The 17,326-nt window shown below is 38.2% G+C and overlaps 2 protein-coding genes across 5 annotated transcripts in view; one reads left to right on the forward strand and one right to left on the reverse strand.

The window, feature by feature from the left end:
• Positions 1 to 10,316: 10,316 nt before the first annotated feature.
• tnfrsf9a (tumor necrosis factor receptor superfamily, member 9a) lies at positions 10,317 to 14,995 on the forward strand. The gene is made up of 9 exons (XM_017708593.1): positions 10,317 to 10,349; positions 10,638 to 10,778; positions 11,236 to 11,355; positions 11,488 to 11,625; positions 11,718 to 11,790; positions 11,880 to 11,983; positions 12,125 to 12,169; positions 12,425 to 12,574; positions 12,775 to 14,995. Exons 2-9 carry the CDS (start codon positions 10,643 to 10,645, stop codon positions 12,897 to 12,899), a joined length of 891 nt encoding a protein of 296 aa, XP_017564082.1. The 5' UTR covers positions 10,317 to 10,349; positions 10,638 to 10,642; the 3' UTR covers positions 12,900 to 14,995.
• A 363-nt stretch (positions 14,996 to 15,358) lies between these two features.
• Positions 15,359 to 17,326, reverse strand: part of ccdc187 (coiled-coil domain containing 187) — a 30,380-nt gene continuing 28,412 nt past the window's right edge. For all 4 annotated transcript variants that reach the window (XM_017708578.2, XM_037541352.1, XM_017708563.2 and 1 more), the window contains one exon: positions 15,359 to 16,583. In XM_017708578.2, the coding sequence (XP_017564067.1) occupies positions 16,420 to 16,583 (164 nt within the window). In that variant the 3' untranslated portion in view covers positions 15,359 to 16,419. The remainder of the gene's footprint in view (positions 16,584 to 17,326) is intronic.

Consider the following 17,326-nt stretch of genomic DNA (forward strand, 5'->3'; position numbering starts at 1 on the left):
CCTCCTCCTCACCATCACCAACCCGTTCTTCTGTTCATTTGTGCTGCAACACCCTCCATTACATCACTGTGCCATTCAGATGTATCAGCATTGAGATAGGATGGGACCGTTTCAGCTCACTTCCCACCATTTCATAAAGACTCAGTCTAGAGACCGCCTCAGTCAGAGACTGCCTCTACCAGTACATTTTCTAAAGCTTTACCATCCAGTCTTCAAACAGAGATCCTCTTAGCTTCTATTTGGTATTTAGCTTATTAATTGTAACACTGTTTGACCAGAGGAGGATGGGTCCTCCCCTTGTGAGTCTTGGTTCCTCCCAAGGTTTCTTCCTTGCCACTGTCGCCTCTGGCTTGCTAACTGGGGGATATGTTATAACTGTATGTTTTCAAACTTCTGTAAAGCTCCTTTGTGACAACACTGTTGTAAAAAGCGCTATACAAATAAACTTGAATTGAAGGCAGGATACCCCTGGACAGGTCGCCAGTTCATCGCAGGGCAGGCAGACACATTCACTCACAACTAGGAGCAATTTACCATGTCCAATTGGCCTGATTGCAAGTCTTTGGTCTGTGGGGGGAAACCCAGGCAGACACAGGGAGAACATGCAAACGCCACACAGAAAGGACTGTGGTCACCCAGCCTGGGAATCAAACCCAGGCTCTACTTGCTGTGAGGCGACAGCGCTACCCACCACGCCACAGTTACACTGAAATGCCTTGTAGGTACTTGTAGGTATGAAGTTCATATGAAGAGCACAGTAATATACCACGGAATTATGTGCAGTAATAAGGTGATGAATACAAACATACTCACACTAAATTCTAAGGTATGTCATATATTTAAGCAGGAAAGTAAGTCAGCAATACCTACAATTCCCAGGTAAGTTATATGGTGTAAAATGACAGCACAAAAGAGAAGCAATCTTTTTTAAGGAAACAGTAAGGATTGACAGTAAGGAATGTTTTTTTTTTTTTTTACAGCTTTGGTTCAGTTTCATTTATAATCATAGATCTGCATCTAATACATATTACATGTAATACATTTTTAGATTGCACACAAAGAAAGCATAATGACACACTACAAACTGCATAGTTAATATCTAGAACCTGCCAGGCATTTCAGTGTAATTTAGACTATTAGACCTTAAAACTTATTGTCATATTACCCAAAATGATTACCTTGTCCACTGGAGTTCTACCTCACACTTACCTGGATAATACCTAGAATTTAAGGGACTTGTCATTACCTAGGTAACTGCCTTTAGATTTGATCTCCACTTTTAAAATGTGATACATTCAGAATACATTCTTAATTTTGCGGCTTCCTCATGTCCAACTCATCATTTAAAAACCTGTGAAATTGCTTAGAACTAACATATTAGAAACATGTTACACAACTGTCCTGCAACTGGTTTTATATTGCTGAAAACACTGATTTTCTAATTTTTGATTCGAAGTGTATTTTAATTGGATAGCTTTACTTTCAGAAGGCCCTCAAACCTCAGGTCCCTTCATGAAGGGCATTGGAGCTAGAAGGTTGCATGAGTAACATTTCAAAATAAAACTGAAAGTCAATTAGTAACCACATTAGGGACCTTTGGACAATGTTCTTCCTGCTTTACAGCATTCATAGCTTCACGTGGGCTTCACTGTTTCCTGCTTTTTTTTTAAAATCAATCTTTAAACAGCTTGATGTTTTTGAGTCACTGCCACCTGATCTTCCACCTAAGTGGAAAATCTGGTAGTTACCAAAGTGACTTCATTTGTTTTTATTTATAACAGCACTTCAGACAGAAGGAAGGACAAGCAAGTAGTGAGACAGCAGAAAGCTTTCTTTGTTCCTTTAAAATTGCCTTTGTAATGTTGGAAAAAGTCCCATTTTAAGTCAAAGTTAAATCATGAGTTTACTACAAGCAGCTCAGCTGAGTCACACAAGGCTGCAGTTATTCACAGCTCAAAAACATTAAAAACACTGATCTGGAAAGTCTGGAATATGACTTGGAATGTATGTCCTAGGGCAGCTTGGCTGTATGTAATTCTAATGAATCAAAACAGAAACCAAGCTGATGCTTTTTCAATGACTGCTCATGTTGGTGTATATGTTGGGGCGACTGAAGTGCTTAAATGTACAGTGAGTTTCACATTTCTGCAATTTTTTTATTATATCTTTTCATGGGACAACACTATAGAAATTAAACTTGGATATAAGTTAAAGTAGTCAGTGTACAGCTTATATAGCAGTATAGATTTACTGTCCTCTGAAAATAGTTCAACACACAGCCATTAATGCCTAAATAGCTGGCAACACAAGTGAGTACACCTCACAGTCAACATGTCCAAATTTTGCTCAAAGTGTCAATATTTTGTGTGACCACCATTAATATCTAGCACTGCCTTAAACCTCTTGGGTATGGAATTCACCAGAGCTGCACAGACTGCTACTGGAATCCTCTTCCACTCCTTCATGATGACATGTTGGATGTTGCCCCATGAAAAGACATAATAAAATATTTGCAGAAATGTGAAATACTGTAAATTGCATGTTACAGAAAAAGCTTGGTTTACTTTCTGCACTACACTTTTTATAGAATGGTTGATTTTGAGGCTCTGGATACAAAAAAGAAAGGTATTCTACAAAATGAAAGCAAAGATAAAAAAGACTTTACCCTACCCAAAACATTAGACTTCATGTTGTCACTCTATCCAAAATATTAGACCTCATGTTGTCACAGTACAAAAAATCCTTCAGAACAAGTCCATTATTTAGCTTTTTTTTATTTCTGGTGCTTGGAAGTTTATGAACCCTTTACAATTTTCTATATTTCTGCACAAATTTGACCTTAAACTTAAAACAGATTTTCACACAAGTCCTAATAATAAATAAAGAGACCCAAATTAAACAAATGAGACCAAAATATTAAATTTGGCCATTTATTTATTGAGGAAATGGTCCAATGTTACACATATGTGAGTGGCAAAAGTATGTGAACCTTTAGGATTAGCAGATAATTTGAAGGTGAAAGTAGAGTCAGGTATTTTCAATCAATGGGATAGCAGTCAGGTGTGAGTGACCATCCTGTTTTATTTAAAGAACAGAGATCTATCAGAGTCTGATCTTCACAACACGTGTTTGTGGAAGTGTATCATGCCACAAACAAAGGAGACTTCTGAGGACCTCAGAAGAAGAGATGTGGATGCTTATCAGGCTGGGAAAGGTTGCAAGGAAAAAGCCGCTGCTGTCCAAAAAGAACATTGCTGCCTGTCTGCAGTTTGCTAAAGATCACATAGATACACCAGAAAACTACTGGAACAATGTTTTGTGGACAGATGAGACCAAAATACATCTTTTGTATTTGATGCCTTTCCATAATTAAACCAGCAAGTTCTAATGGAAAATGTCTGTCAGCTGAAATAGAATGTGGGTCATACAGCAAGACAACAATCCTAAGCGCTTAAGTTGCTCTACCAAAGAATGGATAAAGTTAATGTTTTTGAATGGCCAGGTCAAAGTCCTGATCTTAATCCTATAGAAATGTTGTGGAAAGACCTAAAGCAGGCAGTTCATGGGAGGAAACCCACTAACATAATAGTTGAAGCTGTTTTGTACAGAGAAATGGGCTAAAGTTCCACTGAGCCAATGAACAGGACAATCAACATTTACCAGAAATCTTTAATTGCAGTTATTGCTGCACAAGGGGGTCACACAAGATATTGAAAGCAAGGGTTCACATACTTTTGCCACTCAGATCTGTAATATAGGATCATTTTTCTCAATGAATAAATGACCCTGTCTTATATTTATGTCTCATTTCTTTAGGCTGTTTGGGTATCTTTATCTACTATTAGGACTTGTGTGAAAATCTGATTAAGTTTTAAGTTAAATTTATTCAGAAATGTAGAAAATTCTAAAGGGATCCCAAACTTTCAAGCACCACTGTAAATGATGAATCCAATGAATGGTTAGTTTCTGAAGCTGGGCTGATCTACACAAAGTGAATTACACATGGAACTATAAACTTAGACGACAGCAAACGCAACAACTTTGCACTGTTTCACAACAGTCATTTGTGACACATTCAGCCTCAAGGGAGTCAGAGGTCAAATCTTGATGATACCACATATGATGGAGACAACTTCTGTACTCACTACATGCAGGGGTATTTCGTCATGGGTAAGTGTAGTCTAGGTGTCAAGTCTAGCTGAGTAGGCGGTGGGGGGGCTCACAGTACGTAATCTAGGGTTACATTAGTTGAATGTTTCGATTAGAGTTTGGGTTTCATCTAGACTTTCGTTATAATTCAGAAACGTGTCAGAATGTAATGGAACACATTACTTTCATTAACATTTGTGGGAGGTGTGCTCTTTCTGTGTTGCAGCATATTTCATGAGAGGTGTCAGTAAGATAAGTATCTTGATATGAATTCAAGGTGTCATTCTTTATTCACGAGTGTGGAAACTCATCATGATGTCTTCAGGGTATCTGTAGTAGGATCTAACAAACCAAATCTAGTATGCACTTTTGGGTGCAACAGTTTCTCAGCACCTCAGAATCTCCACGACGTGACACATGTCGACTCTTTAGACCACAGCCAAACCACTTCATTGTGGTTACTCTGCAGAAGAGCGGCAGCAGCTAAGATCTGTTAAGCTCTGCTTCTTCGCCAGTTGCATTATTAAATCATTAGGATCTACTGCTAAACCATAAACTCCACTACTAAAATTAAAAAAAAAATCTAAGTTTCTGCTGGTTCATGGTGGTGTCCAATAGGCACAAATGCAATTTTGCAAGGTCAGACTATGTCTTCATGATAGTATGAGGGAAGACTGTGGGAGGGGAAGGAACTCTGAGAACTTGGGCGGGAGGTCTGGGCGGCATCTGCCTGTAGCTAGAAGACCGGCTCCCATTGTAACTGTGGTAGGACTGTGATAGGCCTGAGAAACAGGGAGGAGATTGGGTGGTGATGGGGATTGCAAGAACTTTGTCACAGGATACGGAAGGTAAAGATGTGAATTCATAGGGCACTAGGTTTCAGGCATGTTCCTCCCTCCAAACTTCAGTTATTCCAAAACTCTTTCGAAACCTTTCTGTTTCAAAAACATGGCGCAAGAAAAGAAGCACACACATCCTGACTTCCAGTTTTGTTTTTGTCTAAGGTTCGAATGAATGTGCCCCACCTATGACTGTTCCTTTGAACACCCTGCTTGCTTTTACACATTGTTTTGTCTGCCCTTGTTTGTTTAGGTGCTCATTCAAGTCCTTTAGAGTGAGTATAGTCTTGTCTCCCACCCTGCAAAACATGATTCAATGTTTTTAAGGGAACCACGCCACTTTTAGTTTGAACATTCAATGATTTTACAGTGCACACACAAAACATGCTCTCTACAGAGAACACACTTCTGCACATTTTAATGCCCAGCAACTTTCAGTTTTTGACCTACTATATAGGAGCACTTTGTACTTCTACAATTACAGACTGTAGTCCATCTGTTTCTCTGCATACTTACTGTTAGCCCCCTTTTACCCTGTTCTTCAGTGGTCAAGAGCCCCATGGCCCCACACAGAGCAGGTACTATTTTGGTGGTGGATCATTCTCAGCACTGCTGTAACACTGATGTTGTGGTGGTGTGTTAGGGTGTGTTGCGCTTGTATAAGTGGATCAGACACACCAGTGCTGCTATATATATATGGCTGTTGTTGGAACCAAAACGTTTGCTAAAATAGAATTTTTTGGTCCCTGCAGAAGATGTGTTGCACTTAATTTGCACTTAGTAACATGTAATTTAGGCCTGTTTAAACTTTAACAAATGACAGTAGCATGATTTTGTTTCATGCCCTGGCAGTGACTTAATCTTGAAAAACCTGAAAGAGCAGAGACTAAAAAGTTGTTTTGACTTCATTAGATTTGTAATAGCTTCAAACAATACATATGCATTTCACACATCCGTTAGCTTCTTGTACTGAAAGGCAGCAAAAACTGCTTGCTACAATGGTCAGTTTAATTGTTATGGCTGTTGAGCAGATCCCAGTAGCTAGTAATAAAGTAATATAATAAAAAATAAAGCAATAGTAATAAAATCTTTTATTTGAATTTGTTTTTTTTTATTATTGATTTCATATAATTATACATACTTGAAAGTTAAAGTGAACCTATACAATTGTATGCAAAGTCTTAAAGAAGATATTGCAAAGTGCTGAATGCAAGTTAAGCAAATATGTCCAGTGGTTTCAGTGGCTAGGTTTTGGTTCAGTACTCACCAGCTGGTTCTGATTAATGTAGCAGCTGATCAAAAGTGAAAAACTCTAAAGCCACTAGGTTTAAGGAAGTATTCCCAGTATTTCTGAATGGGAGAGAGTGAAAGCCAGTTTGAAGGTGCCTGCACAATGTTATGCTCCTGTATATGAGCCTGCCAGATTTAACGTCATCCTAGCGCAGCAAAAAGGGGTGTAGCCTGGGCATAGGAAGCTCCTAAAAGTTGTCAGATGCTCTCTTCAAATGCTCTCTTCACTTCCATGTATTACTAGTCTATCAGTACACCTTGCATCTACCCACACAGGAAGTGGTTTTTTCTTATTTCTCTTTTTTTATTGGCCTAAAATGAAATGTGAATTTCATAAAAGTAAAACCGTGTAGGTGCCAAACCAAAAGGTCAGAATGCATTTAAACACCAAAAAAGGAATTAGGAGCTACATGTACGAGACTAAAGTAGAACTAAGAAAACAACCTATCCCTAAATCAAAACAGTTGCGCTACAGTATCTGCCAGCACAGGTGTCGGTTGTGCCAAGTGGCCAGTGTTTTCACTTTGTTTTCAAGATCTGGCACATGCCACTCTTGTTGAGTGAAATTTCCAGCTTCCATCCAAAGAATGATGAACTGGAAACAGACTATACAACAATTTACATTAGAGCAAGTTTAAGTGCTACCAAGTACCACTCCATTCAAACAGGCTTGTCTGGACTACCTCACAAATAATGACATGCATTGTTTTTCTTTCATGGAAATCATTAAGCCTTCTCTGAAGGTCTAGAGCAGGGGTGTCCAATCTCATCTGCAAAGTTTCAATGTGGCTGTAGGTTTTCATTTCAAACGTTTGATTTTACTCATTTAAATCAGCTGGTCTTAGTCTTCATCACATGATCCTGTTTTGCTGGAATGAAAACCGGTAGCCACGTCAGCCTTTTGCAGATAAGACGGGACACTCCAGGCCTAAAGGCACTGTTAGATGTTCTCACATAAACGGGAGGCTAAAGAAAGAGATTTGCTCTTACTGGCTGGTTTAAGCCTGCAATCTGTTAGGCTAGTATTATCCTGAGCTCTGATTGCAATCTAATGAGATGGTAGTATTCTCTAATCTGGCACTAGCTCGCGCCAAATGTTCCACCCATTAATCATTGTGTGGTGATGGCTGTACTCAAAGCCAGAAAACAGAATGATGTAGAGATTAGTATTTTTAGAGATTAGTAGTTTTCATCTACAGGTCACGGGTTCAAGGCCTGTCCAGGATGTGTTGTTAGTGGGCACAATCATGGAACCATCACTGGAAATTTTTCAAATGATAATGAACACATTTGATGACTTTTGATAAAGCATGCCTGTCAGCTATTGCATAATCACAGTGATTAGGGAAAAGACTAAATACTGCTTGGCAGCAGCAAAGTTGTATGGTGGCAATTCAAAACCTAGCAGTGTTAACTTTCAAGTAGTGATAGTCGTATTCTACTCACATTCTAATTGAGTGACTACTCGATGACCTCATAGTTCAGAGGACCCAGAGATCTAGCAGGGGCTTGTGCTGGGAGCATAAGGGTCAGCCAGACTGAACTTGGGTAGTACTGACTCTTTTTGATCAGTTAACTAACGTAGGTTTATCCAGATGTTTGAAGCAACTGTGTTGATAGATGCATTACGCTTGAAACTTTGAATGATGGGAAAACAATGGTGCTCCACTAAAAGGGTGTTAATTACGTAGCAGCATTAGGTTCATTTCTATAGATCCATTAGCTCATTTTGATAGACACCTCAGGATAGTTGTTCAGCTGTTGTCCTGACTGAGTACTATAGATGTCCGTATGGCTGGAGTATGTATCACTTTCAAAGACCCCCAAAATACAGTGGAACAAAATAGAAAACCAACGAGAATAAGATTTTCTGTGACATGAACTTGTCGTAGCTCGACACTTGTTCGATCGCCTAGCTTAAGTTCTATACATGGTTTGTAAAATAAAACGAATTCAATTTGTTGAAAGAATTAAAAAGAATCAAACAAACTAAGAAATACGAGAAGACTAAGAAATACGAGAAGACTCTTCAGAATTCAGAAGTGCAGGTCCTTTATTTCTTGAGCATGGAGAATGTTTTCCAAAGGCCGTTGGACGACACACCCAAATATACAGAATTTGTACACATCTTTTATACCCTCGACATCGCCCCACCTCTTTTTTGTCATCTCCTGGTTTCACAAAACCACCATTATATTCAAATTGACCTTCAAATGTCTATCAAATAGGGTCTTTTGTGAACCATTATCTCCAAGTCTTGTCCGAATTCTTTTTTAAAAAACATTGTGCCAGGCACATGCTGGTACTTTTCCATCTCGGCTTTTTGGCCTTGAAAGGTTCACAAGTTCACTCAAAAGCCTCTGTCTACTCTCTTACGCCATACTGAGGTTATTTTAGGGCACTTATTCCAATGTGCTTAGGCCTTATTTATGATCTAGCCTGTATAATACATGGCATTTTAATTTTGAGGATTTTTAATTTACATCAAACTCATGTCACTTTATAAACTCATTTATTAAGTTTATTATAGTTTGACAAATTCATGTAAAACACTTTTTAGTTTTTGCTACACACTATTATTTATCAGGCCACTATTTAGTAAATGCGGTGTTGTATAAAAGTTATCAGTGCACTGTATGGTGTACTAATAAAAAAAGCAATTTGCATCAAGTGATGCATCTTAAACCTGCTGTACAATTCTGCCAATACATACATTTTTGCTTATCAGACTAGGAAATCTGCCTACTAAACGTGCGTAACAGAGGGTACAGTGGTAAAAAGTATTACACTGCACTGCAGATATCTTGGAAAGTGAAATCATCTTAAATCTAGCTGACAATCTCATTCTCAGACTGTTGTAAGAATATTCTAAGATTACTTAACTTATTTTATAAATGTTTTATTGTCACTCTGTCAAGTAAATACGACTGAAACAAGCTAAATGGTCTGCAATAGAATATAATTTCACTTGTTTAAGCTACTTAAAACAAGGATAAGTACAAGAGCCTGTTTAATGGAAAACAGAAATTTACTCAGTTTTTTAAATAAAATAGTTTGACGCAGTATGTAAACATTGCTAAAGCTTCAAATCATTGTCGTCCATACAGTTACAATTTGGAAATTATGCTCCAATGCAGGTTTGAGTTCATTGTTTATGTGATGTTACAAAAACACATTTACATATATTCATCAATTCAGGCTATAAGGTGTGTTTCAGCGCATACTGCTCTGTGAACAAGGCATGAAGATATTTTTATGATACATAATCCATGTGATCCAAGTGATTTGGTTTTTAATACAGTGGAACAGAAAGAAGCCACAGTAGTGCTTACATTTGAAAATAACTGTGAAAAACTACTTTTATTCAGCATTTCACATATAAATCCAATTAAACAAGACTAGGTGTTTAGTAGGTTGGCTCTGCAGTCTTTATGTACTGATGAAACCCCTGATATGCTCAGAAAAGGGGACTATGATTTAATTTTTTCATGATAAAATATCACCATATTGCTTACTCCTAGGCTCAGTACAGGCCTACCATTCATGTATACCAGTCTTAAAGGCACAGTAGTAAAAACAGCCTGTACTAAGGGATAAAAAGCGCTTAACTCTTTAACTTATAATAGTTGTCCAAAAAACTATTTTTTGGTATATAATGATATGTAAACACAGACAAACGTTGGAAGATGACCTCAGGGAGAAAAATAAAGTAACAAAAAATGTAGAATATGGGTCCCTTGAATGAGAAATATTAGATATATAGACTTGTATTAAGAGATTTCACTCAAGACATCATTATTGGCTTTTTGGCTCTCAGAACTCCAATGGACTTGAAACCTTTACATTCACTAAGCTATTTCTTATTCTGAAGATTTTAATCAAGGAATGATCTTTTAATATTCTAAAATAAGCATAGCTCAAGCAGAGGGAAAAAAAAGCATTGCGTTGCTTCAATCAGCCACGAGCGAGCAAGCCACACCCCCTGTCTGTGGTTTAAAAGACTCACACAGTTGAACTCTGTAAGTCTGATCTGATATCACTGCTGCACTGTAGAGCTTCACCTTCAGTCAAGTAAGATAATGCTCTATTATTTTTACATTTCACATTATTTTCAATAATAAGGCTTCATGTACTTTCATAACTGTAAGCATTTACTTTGGAAGCTGACTTTTATCCACTTTTCGTTGAATGAAACAATGAATGATGTTTGACATGTATTAATGTAAACTAATGTGATCAACTTTATTCTGCCATGTATTTGAGAAATAATAAAATAGATTCTGTCAGTTGTCATATTGTTTTATAACACTGGGGGAAAGGAGATACGAGGTATTTTCAATGTACTTTTTTCTCTTAAAGCAGACATGCACCTCAAACTGTGGAATCTGTCTCTTGTCCTGCTCATCGCCAGCATGTTTCACACCAGTGTGAGAACAGAGAATGGCTGTGCTGACTGGCTATCGTCTGAAGTAGGAATCTGCTGCCAAGCGTGCCATCCAGGTAGATCTAACATTAATACATTTGTATAATGAACATGCTGTGCTTTAGGCATGATTATATAAACATATACTTAGTTCACTATGGCTGTGGCAGAGTGCTGTGTCTTTGTGTTATACTCTAAATTAAGTGCAAGTCAGTGAGACTTTCATAGTGTGTCTTTATTTGGTTGTCATTATATAACAAACTGAGCATGTGAGGAAAGAGGAATGACACTGGAATCCTTCAAATGGTTGTATTTCAGCGAGCAACTGCAGCTGGCTTAATGATTCTTAGAGGGGAAAGGAAATAATGAAGACAGCAGTACAGATGTCAGAATTTAAAATGCTCTTCAGGGTTTGCCATTTAAACTAGCAAAACTGACTAAGTCATTCAGAGAGTCGTGTTCAAAGGTAAACTTTATCAATCAGTAGTACAGTTGTACACTGTATGAGTATGAGTGTACTGTCTGTGGTTACAGGGAACCGCTTGGTGGAGAAGTGTGGACCAGACCGTTTTCAGCTTTGTAAGCCTTGTGATCCTGGCACTTTCACGACCAGTCCTTTGAAGAAGTTCTGTAACAGGTGCACTCAGTGCATAGGTACGTCTGATGTTGCACACTGAGTTTTTACACAATCAAGAGCCTTTAATATGCAAACAATGCAATGAGCTCTTATTTCAATCACATTCTGCAACACCTAAAGCTGTGTATACTGTAAAAATGTTCCTACAGGGCCGAGGGTTGTGGTGAAAAACTGCACCCCCAGTTCTGACACCGTGTGTGACTGCAAGCCTGGGTTCCGTTGTGGAAACTCACAATGCTCTTACTGCGTAGATGAGTGCAAAAAAGGCGAGGAACCAACAACGGAACGTAAGTCTCCTTAAAGTGAATGTGATTTGAGAAAATTCACTCAATCATACTTTGGTGTGAGATATGTTCATGCTTTTCTTGCACTCGTGCAGGGACTTGCAGGAAATGTCCCCAGGGAACATTCAATGACCAAATCCACAGCAAATGCACACCTCGGAGAACAAGGTAGACCTTATAGACGCTAAACCGTTTTTACTCATGTCTGAGATGAACCTTGTTTAACTATTATTATTATTATTCTCTCATGTCTTCAGGTGTCCTGACGAACAAGAACTTGTGTCCATTAGTGATCCATCTCTTAACAACGAGTGCAAGACAAAGGCCTCCACTTTGGCCACTGCTCGGACAACACCACTGGGTAAGAAATCTTTAACATAAAAAAAAGTTAGAGAACATTAGATACTACTGTAAGTAACCACAGGGGAATGAATGGTAGTGTTGAAATGTACGAGTTGAGCTACAGAGTATATTTAGTAGGGTTTGCTTTTCTATGTTGTAGAATACAACACAGTGGAACCCTTACAGACAACAAAGAAGAAAAAAGGTATTTGCAAACTCTTATATACTGTCTTTTTAATAAGCATGTTTAAACTTTTAAAACAAATGTATTTTCTGGTGTTTATTTTCTAAGTAAAGATGAAAATGTAAAGATTTCTCTTCAGCTTGTCTCACAAACATGATTAAAAAAGGAAAAGGATTTTTTTTATACAGTGATAGGAAACACAGTAACCCAAGGAAAGCTCTGTTTCTACACACTGAAATATGTATGCAACATCCCTTCTCTGTTCGTTTCTTGCAGATGACACTTTCTGGCCAGTAGTTGGAGTCACTGGAAGCATTTTTCTTCTCACTTGTGCCTTCATTTTAGCCCTATGGTTTGCTTATCAAAGAGCAAAAAACACGACCAATACAGAGACCAAGGACCTGCAGCCAGAAACCCTGCCTCCAGGTAGATTTCCATACACCATGACCTTTTGCCGCCTTCTAGACACTATTAAGCAACATATCGTCATCTCTTCTTTCATAACACCTGCATCTGATTGTAATTTTACACCTCTTTGCACTCAGAAAATACCCATGACTCACATCATTCTTCAGATTCTACTGTCAGCTAGCATGCTAATTTCTGCCTATCTGGTCTATTCACAGAAGAGCTGAGGGTTATGATTATGGAGCATGATGATGCATGCAGCTTCCGCCAGCCTGAGCAGGAGCAAGGAGGAAGCTCAGAGTCTCTCAGCACGCAGGACTCCGAGTCCAAGCTCATACTGTGAGCTTCATGGATTGGTCACTAAAACTCAACTGATTGGGAGCAGGTTCCTGGTGCTGAAGCAGTTTCGAATCCACAAGGGCCAATTTATCTGTTGAATTCATGGGAGTTAGAAACTTTGAACAGTTTCCTTCCACAGTCTGGGCCTCAGCCTATTTTGATGACCATAGGGTGAAGACAAAACTACCACATGTGATAAGGCTGGCTAACAACGTTGGACGTGAGCAGCAGTATTTTTATTTATGTGAAAAGGCGCGGAAAGGACAAACTTAAGGAGGTTTTGAATGGGAAACTTTACAGATGCTGAAATTACCACAACAAGAACAAATGTGCAAGAACACCTACATTTATCGGTGAAGAAGGAAGTTTATAAGGGACTTTAACAATGCTACAGGTTTATATGGTCATACATAGTTGTAAAGTGCACAAAGCGAGAGCCAGAAACAGTCTAGCTTCTCAGTCATGTAGGAGTGTAAAATGTGAACCACAACTACAGACACTTCGCATCGGAGTGGGCGTCACCTACGACCTACTGCGTCACATTTACAGATCACATTTGAAGGCTTCTTGAAATACCCTGGTGGGCTTCCCCCAGTTTCCTGTTGCAAATGGCACTATTTTAAATGTCTCGTTTGAGAGATTAAGACTGGCTCAGGAGGAGGATGACTGAGAAACGGTTATTTTTTTACTTCTTAAAATTCCTGGCACTGAATTAGCAATTGCCCGGTTCTTATTTCTCCAATGGTGATTTTGTAAGCTGCTCTTATGAAATGCAAAGGCTATTTTATTGTAACAATTACAGACAAGCTGGTGTCACTTATGTAAATTCAATGGAGATTACAGAAACTGTAAATATGAAAATGTATTGTGTTGTATTGGTGTGTGGTAGAGCAGAAGGGAAGTTTAAATTTCCTGTAAGCAGAAATGGTGGGAGCACGTGTGTTCTCTATAGGGTTTCCCCTGAAGGGACTTCCTTTCTATGCCATAGGGAAGCATTGGAGTGGCAAGGATTTCAGAAGAATTAAGCCAGACAGTACCTTTGACATTACAAAACATTACACGGCTGATTCACACTAGGCCATTAAGGTATGTTATCCCTGACACTATGTTGTGACAGCATGTCGAAGAATAATACTCAGCAGTTTTGTCATATTTAGACTTTCCAGTGACTCAGAGGGAGTTTACACATAAAGTGACCTGTGAGTGTTTTTCACTCTGAAATAGTTTTGAAAGATGTGTGACTCATTCGAGGATAAAATTCCACGTACTTCTTGTAGCCTACTTGTAGTCATATGCTCTTAAGAAAGTGTACGTACTTTAGGCATGAGTAGCAAGTGTGAATCACACAAGATCACATTTTGTTGGCTCTAAATCAGGGCTGAACAGGTTTAGGTTAGAAAGTGGTCCTGCAGGTTTTATATGGAAAATCCACTTTGTACAGTTTGTCTTCACGTGAAGCAGCAAATTCCAGGTAATGGGTGAAGCTGACGTCTCTTCTTTGTCCACAGTTCATCGGTAATTGGAAGGACATTAAACCCCTAACTGTTTATCCTAATAACATGAATCTGCAGGCCATACAGAGATAGGGGAACTCTAGGCAGCTATCAGCACCACTTGGGAAAAACCCAGAGAATCCTGTAGTGAAGGTTAGCTGGCCAGGGTGGAATGGTGCACTCATTGCTTGTCACTCGTCAAAAGGTCAGCAACCTGGCATCACAAGCTAAAATCAGGTGGTCAGGGAAATAACATGCTGGTACATGATAATGGTAATGATTACTGTTAAAGTGACATTACAATTTACTTCAGTTTTAGTGTTGAACTTTGACACAAGTAGCGTTTTCTTTTATACTCTAGATTGATATTGCTATAAAGTGTAAAAATCTACAGTTTGTGACTAAACTTGTTTGTGCGATACTAAATCCCTGTTAAATAAAATGACAATCATGTTAGCCATTTTACAGAACTTACGAAGTACACAATTTTTCTTCCTTATTATTGTTATCAGTTAAAACCTTTGAACAGTTTTTATTTTCATACAAAATTCAAGTGAAATTTAGTGTTAACCAAAATATCAATAAACTACTGCTCAATAGCTTCATAGCTACTGTTTCAGTCTATTCTATGAATACAAGTTGTATTTTAAGATTAAAAGATTTTAAAGAGGTGCTAAACATCTTCTGTCACAGAAAACACTTTGCATTTTGAGAAATAAATGAAGGAAACAAACCTCTACTTTTACCAAGCATAAAATACAAAATAGATAAACGTTTATAGAGCTGCAAAGCAATCCATTACTAATGTCTCTATTTTAACGCATTACCAAGTTTGTCTCTTTGAATCATTCAGAGCACTGCAGGCTGAAGCCGAGCTGCTCACTCTGTATGTTGCTATGAGAGAATCTGTGACAGTAGCCTTCCCATTCAAACAGAGCCTTGTTTTAAAAACTAGAACTTAAGCACCTTATAAATTCATTGCAATGAAGTTTATTTTCTCCACTTGTATTGCTATGACAATAACTGCTTTTTAAATGGGAAATCTTTCTTAAGAGTCAAACTTGATCAAATACAACTTGGTTGCAATTAACCACACAAAAATAAGTCAAGTGTTCACAATTTTTGAAACATGTGACGTATATTGACATTATTACACACAAGCCCTGTTGTAGAGGTTCACCATTCCTCAAAATAAAACGCCCCATAAATCATAGTCAAAAGTAGTGGGCAACCTTTTCATACATATTCTATTTAGCACAGTAATACAGTTTTGCTTTGTACTTTTGTTCAGTTTTATAGTATAAATAAGCGCAGCAAAACAAAAAGAGTAGTATAATTGTACAAGCGAAACATGGGCTGCTTCTTTTTTTTTCTTTTCTTTTTTTTTTTTACAAACTATACAATGTGGCAAGACATGATTCATGTACATGAGGCCCAAAAGTAATATAAGAATAACAGGAAAAATTGCTTAAACAAAGTGGTCAGGAAGTATAGGGGGAAATAACAAGAAAACTGGTTCAGGGAGAGAGATTACTGCAACCTATGTATTCTGTTAAATGCTTCTTAGTAACTGAAAAATCTTTTTCTGGGAACAGCAGTGAACCATGACTTGCTGAAATACAGCTCTGTTGATCAAAGATGGTCTTATTTTTGCTTTTGAGAAATGTGGCACCAGGCCCCTCCCCCCATCATTGACAGCTGCTCAGAGGAACAGATAAAAAATGAAACGGAAAATGACTAAGACAAAAGTACACGGGAATATCATTGACAAGGAAGTTGGACGTTTATGTAGACTTATGCCCCTGTGGAGTGCCGCCTTTGCATTACTGGGACCTCCTTGGCATCCTGACTCCATTATTAGCTTGAGGGTCAAATGTTCCCACATCTACCACAGAAAATGGAACTAAAGGGTTGGAAAACCCCTGAAACATGCCTTTGTTATCTATTGTTTAAGTAGGTACAAGTGTGCTGGGTTTGTGTGCAGTATTACTATGCCAACACCACTGCAGGGGGATACTGAACTTGTCAACGTCACTGCTGTTTACAGTTTTCCTTTGATTTAGTGTGTTCCTTTTTTTCTTTGGACTTAACTCGTACTGGCTTGTCACTGTGCCGCTTGGTAGGTGGAACAAATGTAGGTTCCCCCATGAGATCAAGTGAACCTGCTTCTGGAGTGTCTTGGATTTGGCAGGACCCTGTAGACACAATAACAACTCATTTCCTATGCACAATGTACACTACTGCGCAAAAGTCAGAGACCAGCCTCTATTTATTTCACTTACATCCAAACAGAACAGAGATTTCCAAAACTTCAGAAAGTGGATAAAAGATATAGAAAAATAAGGGACTCCTAACAACCATGGAACACCTGGTAGATCACCAAAACTGTCGCCATCAGGCAAATAGCTTTCATTTTTAAGACCGAGGAGAAAATAGAGCTTCACTCTTGAAAAAATTCCACAAGTGTTTCTGTTCATCCTTCCACTGTGAGAAGCAACTCAACACTGAGTCTGAAAGGATGTGTAGCTGTCAAGAAGCCCTTGCTGAGAAATTGAAAGAGACAAAAAAAGAAGAAAATTTCCAAATAAAAGAAGCTGCTGGTCATTGCAGACCCCAGATCTCAACATCACTGAAGGTGTTTGGGATCATTGGGATATTGAAAAGCAGGAAATGCAACCAACTTCTAAGACTGAACTTTGAAGGGATGGAAAAATATTCCAGCAGATTTATTTAAAAGACTAAAAGAAAGTCTCCTGAAAAGAATGGAAACTGGGACACACTAAATGCTAAAAGAATTGATATTATATTCAGTTGCTAAGGCTTCTTTTCTATTAAATGTATGCTTTTGGCTTTTTTCATGATGTTGCAAAAAGGGTAACTTGTACTTGCTTGGCCGTTTTGACTGGAAATGAAATATATGAACTATGAAATGAATTAA

Source organism: Pygocentrus nattereri, chromosome 9, assembly GCF_015220715.1.
Source record: "Pygocentrus nattereri isolate fPygNat1 chromosome 9, fPygNat1.pri, whole genome shotgun sequence".
NCBI lineage: Eukaryota > Metazoa > Chordata > Actinopteri > Characiformes > Serrasalmidae > Pygocentrus > Pygocentrus nattereri.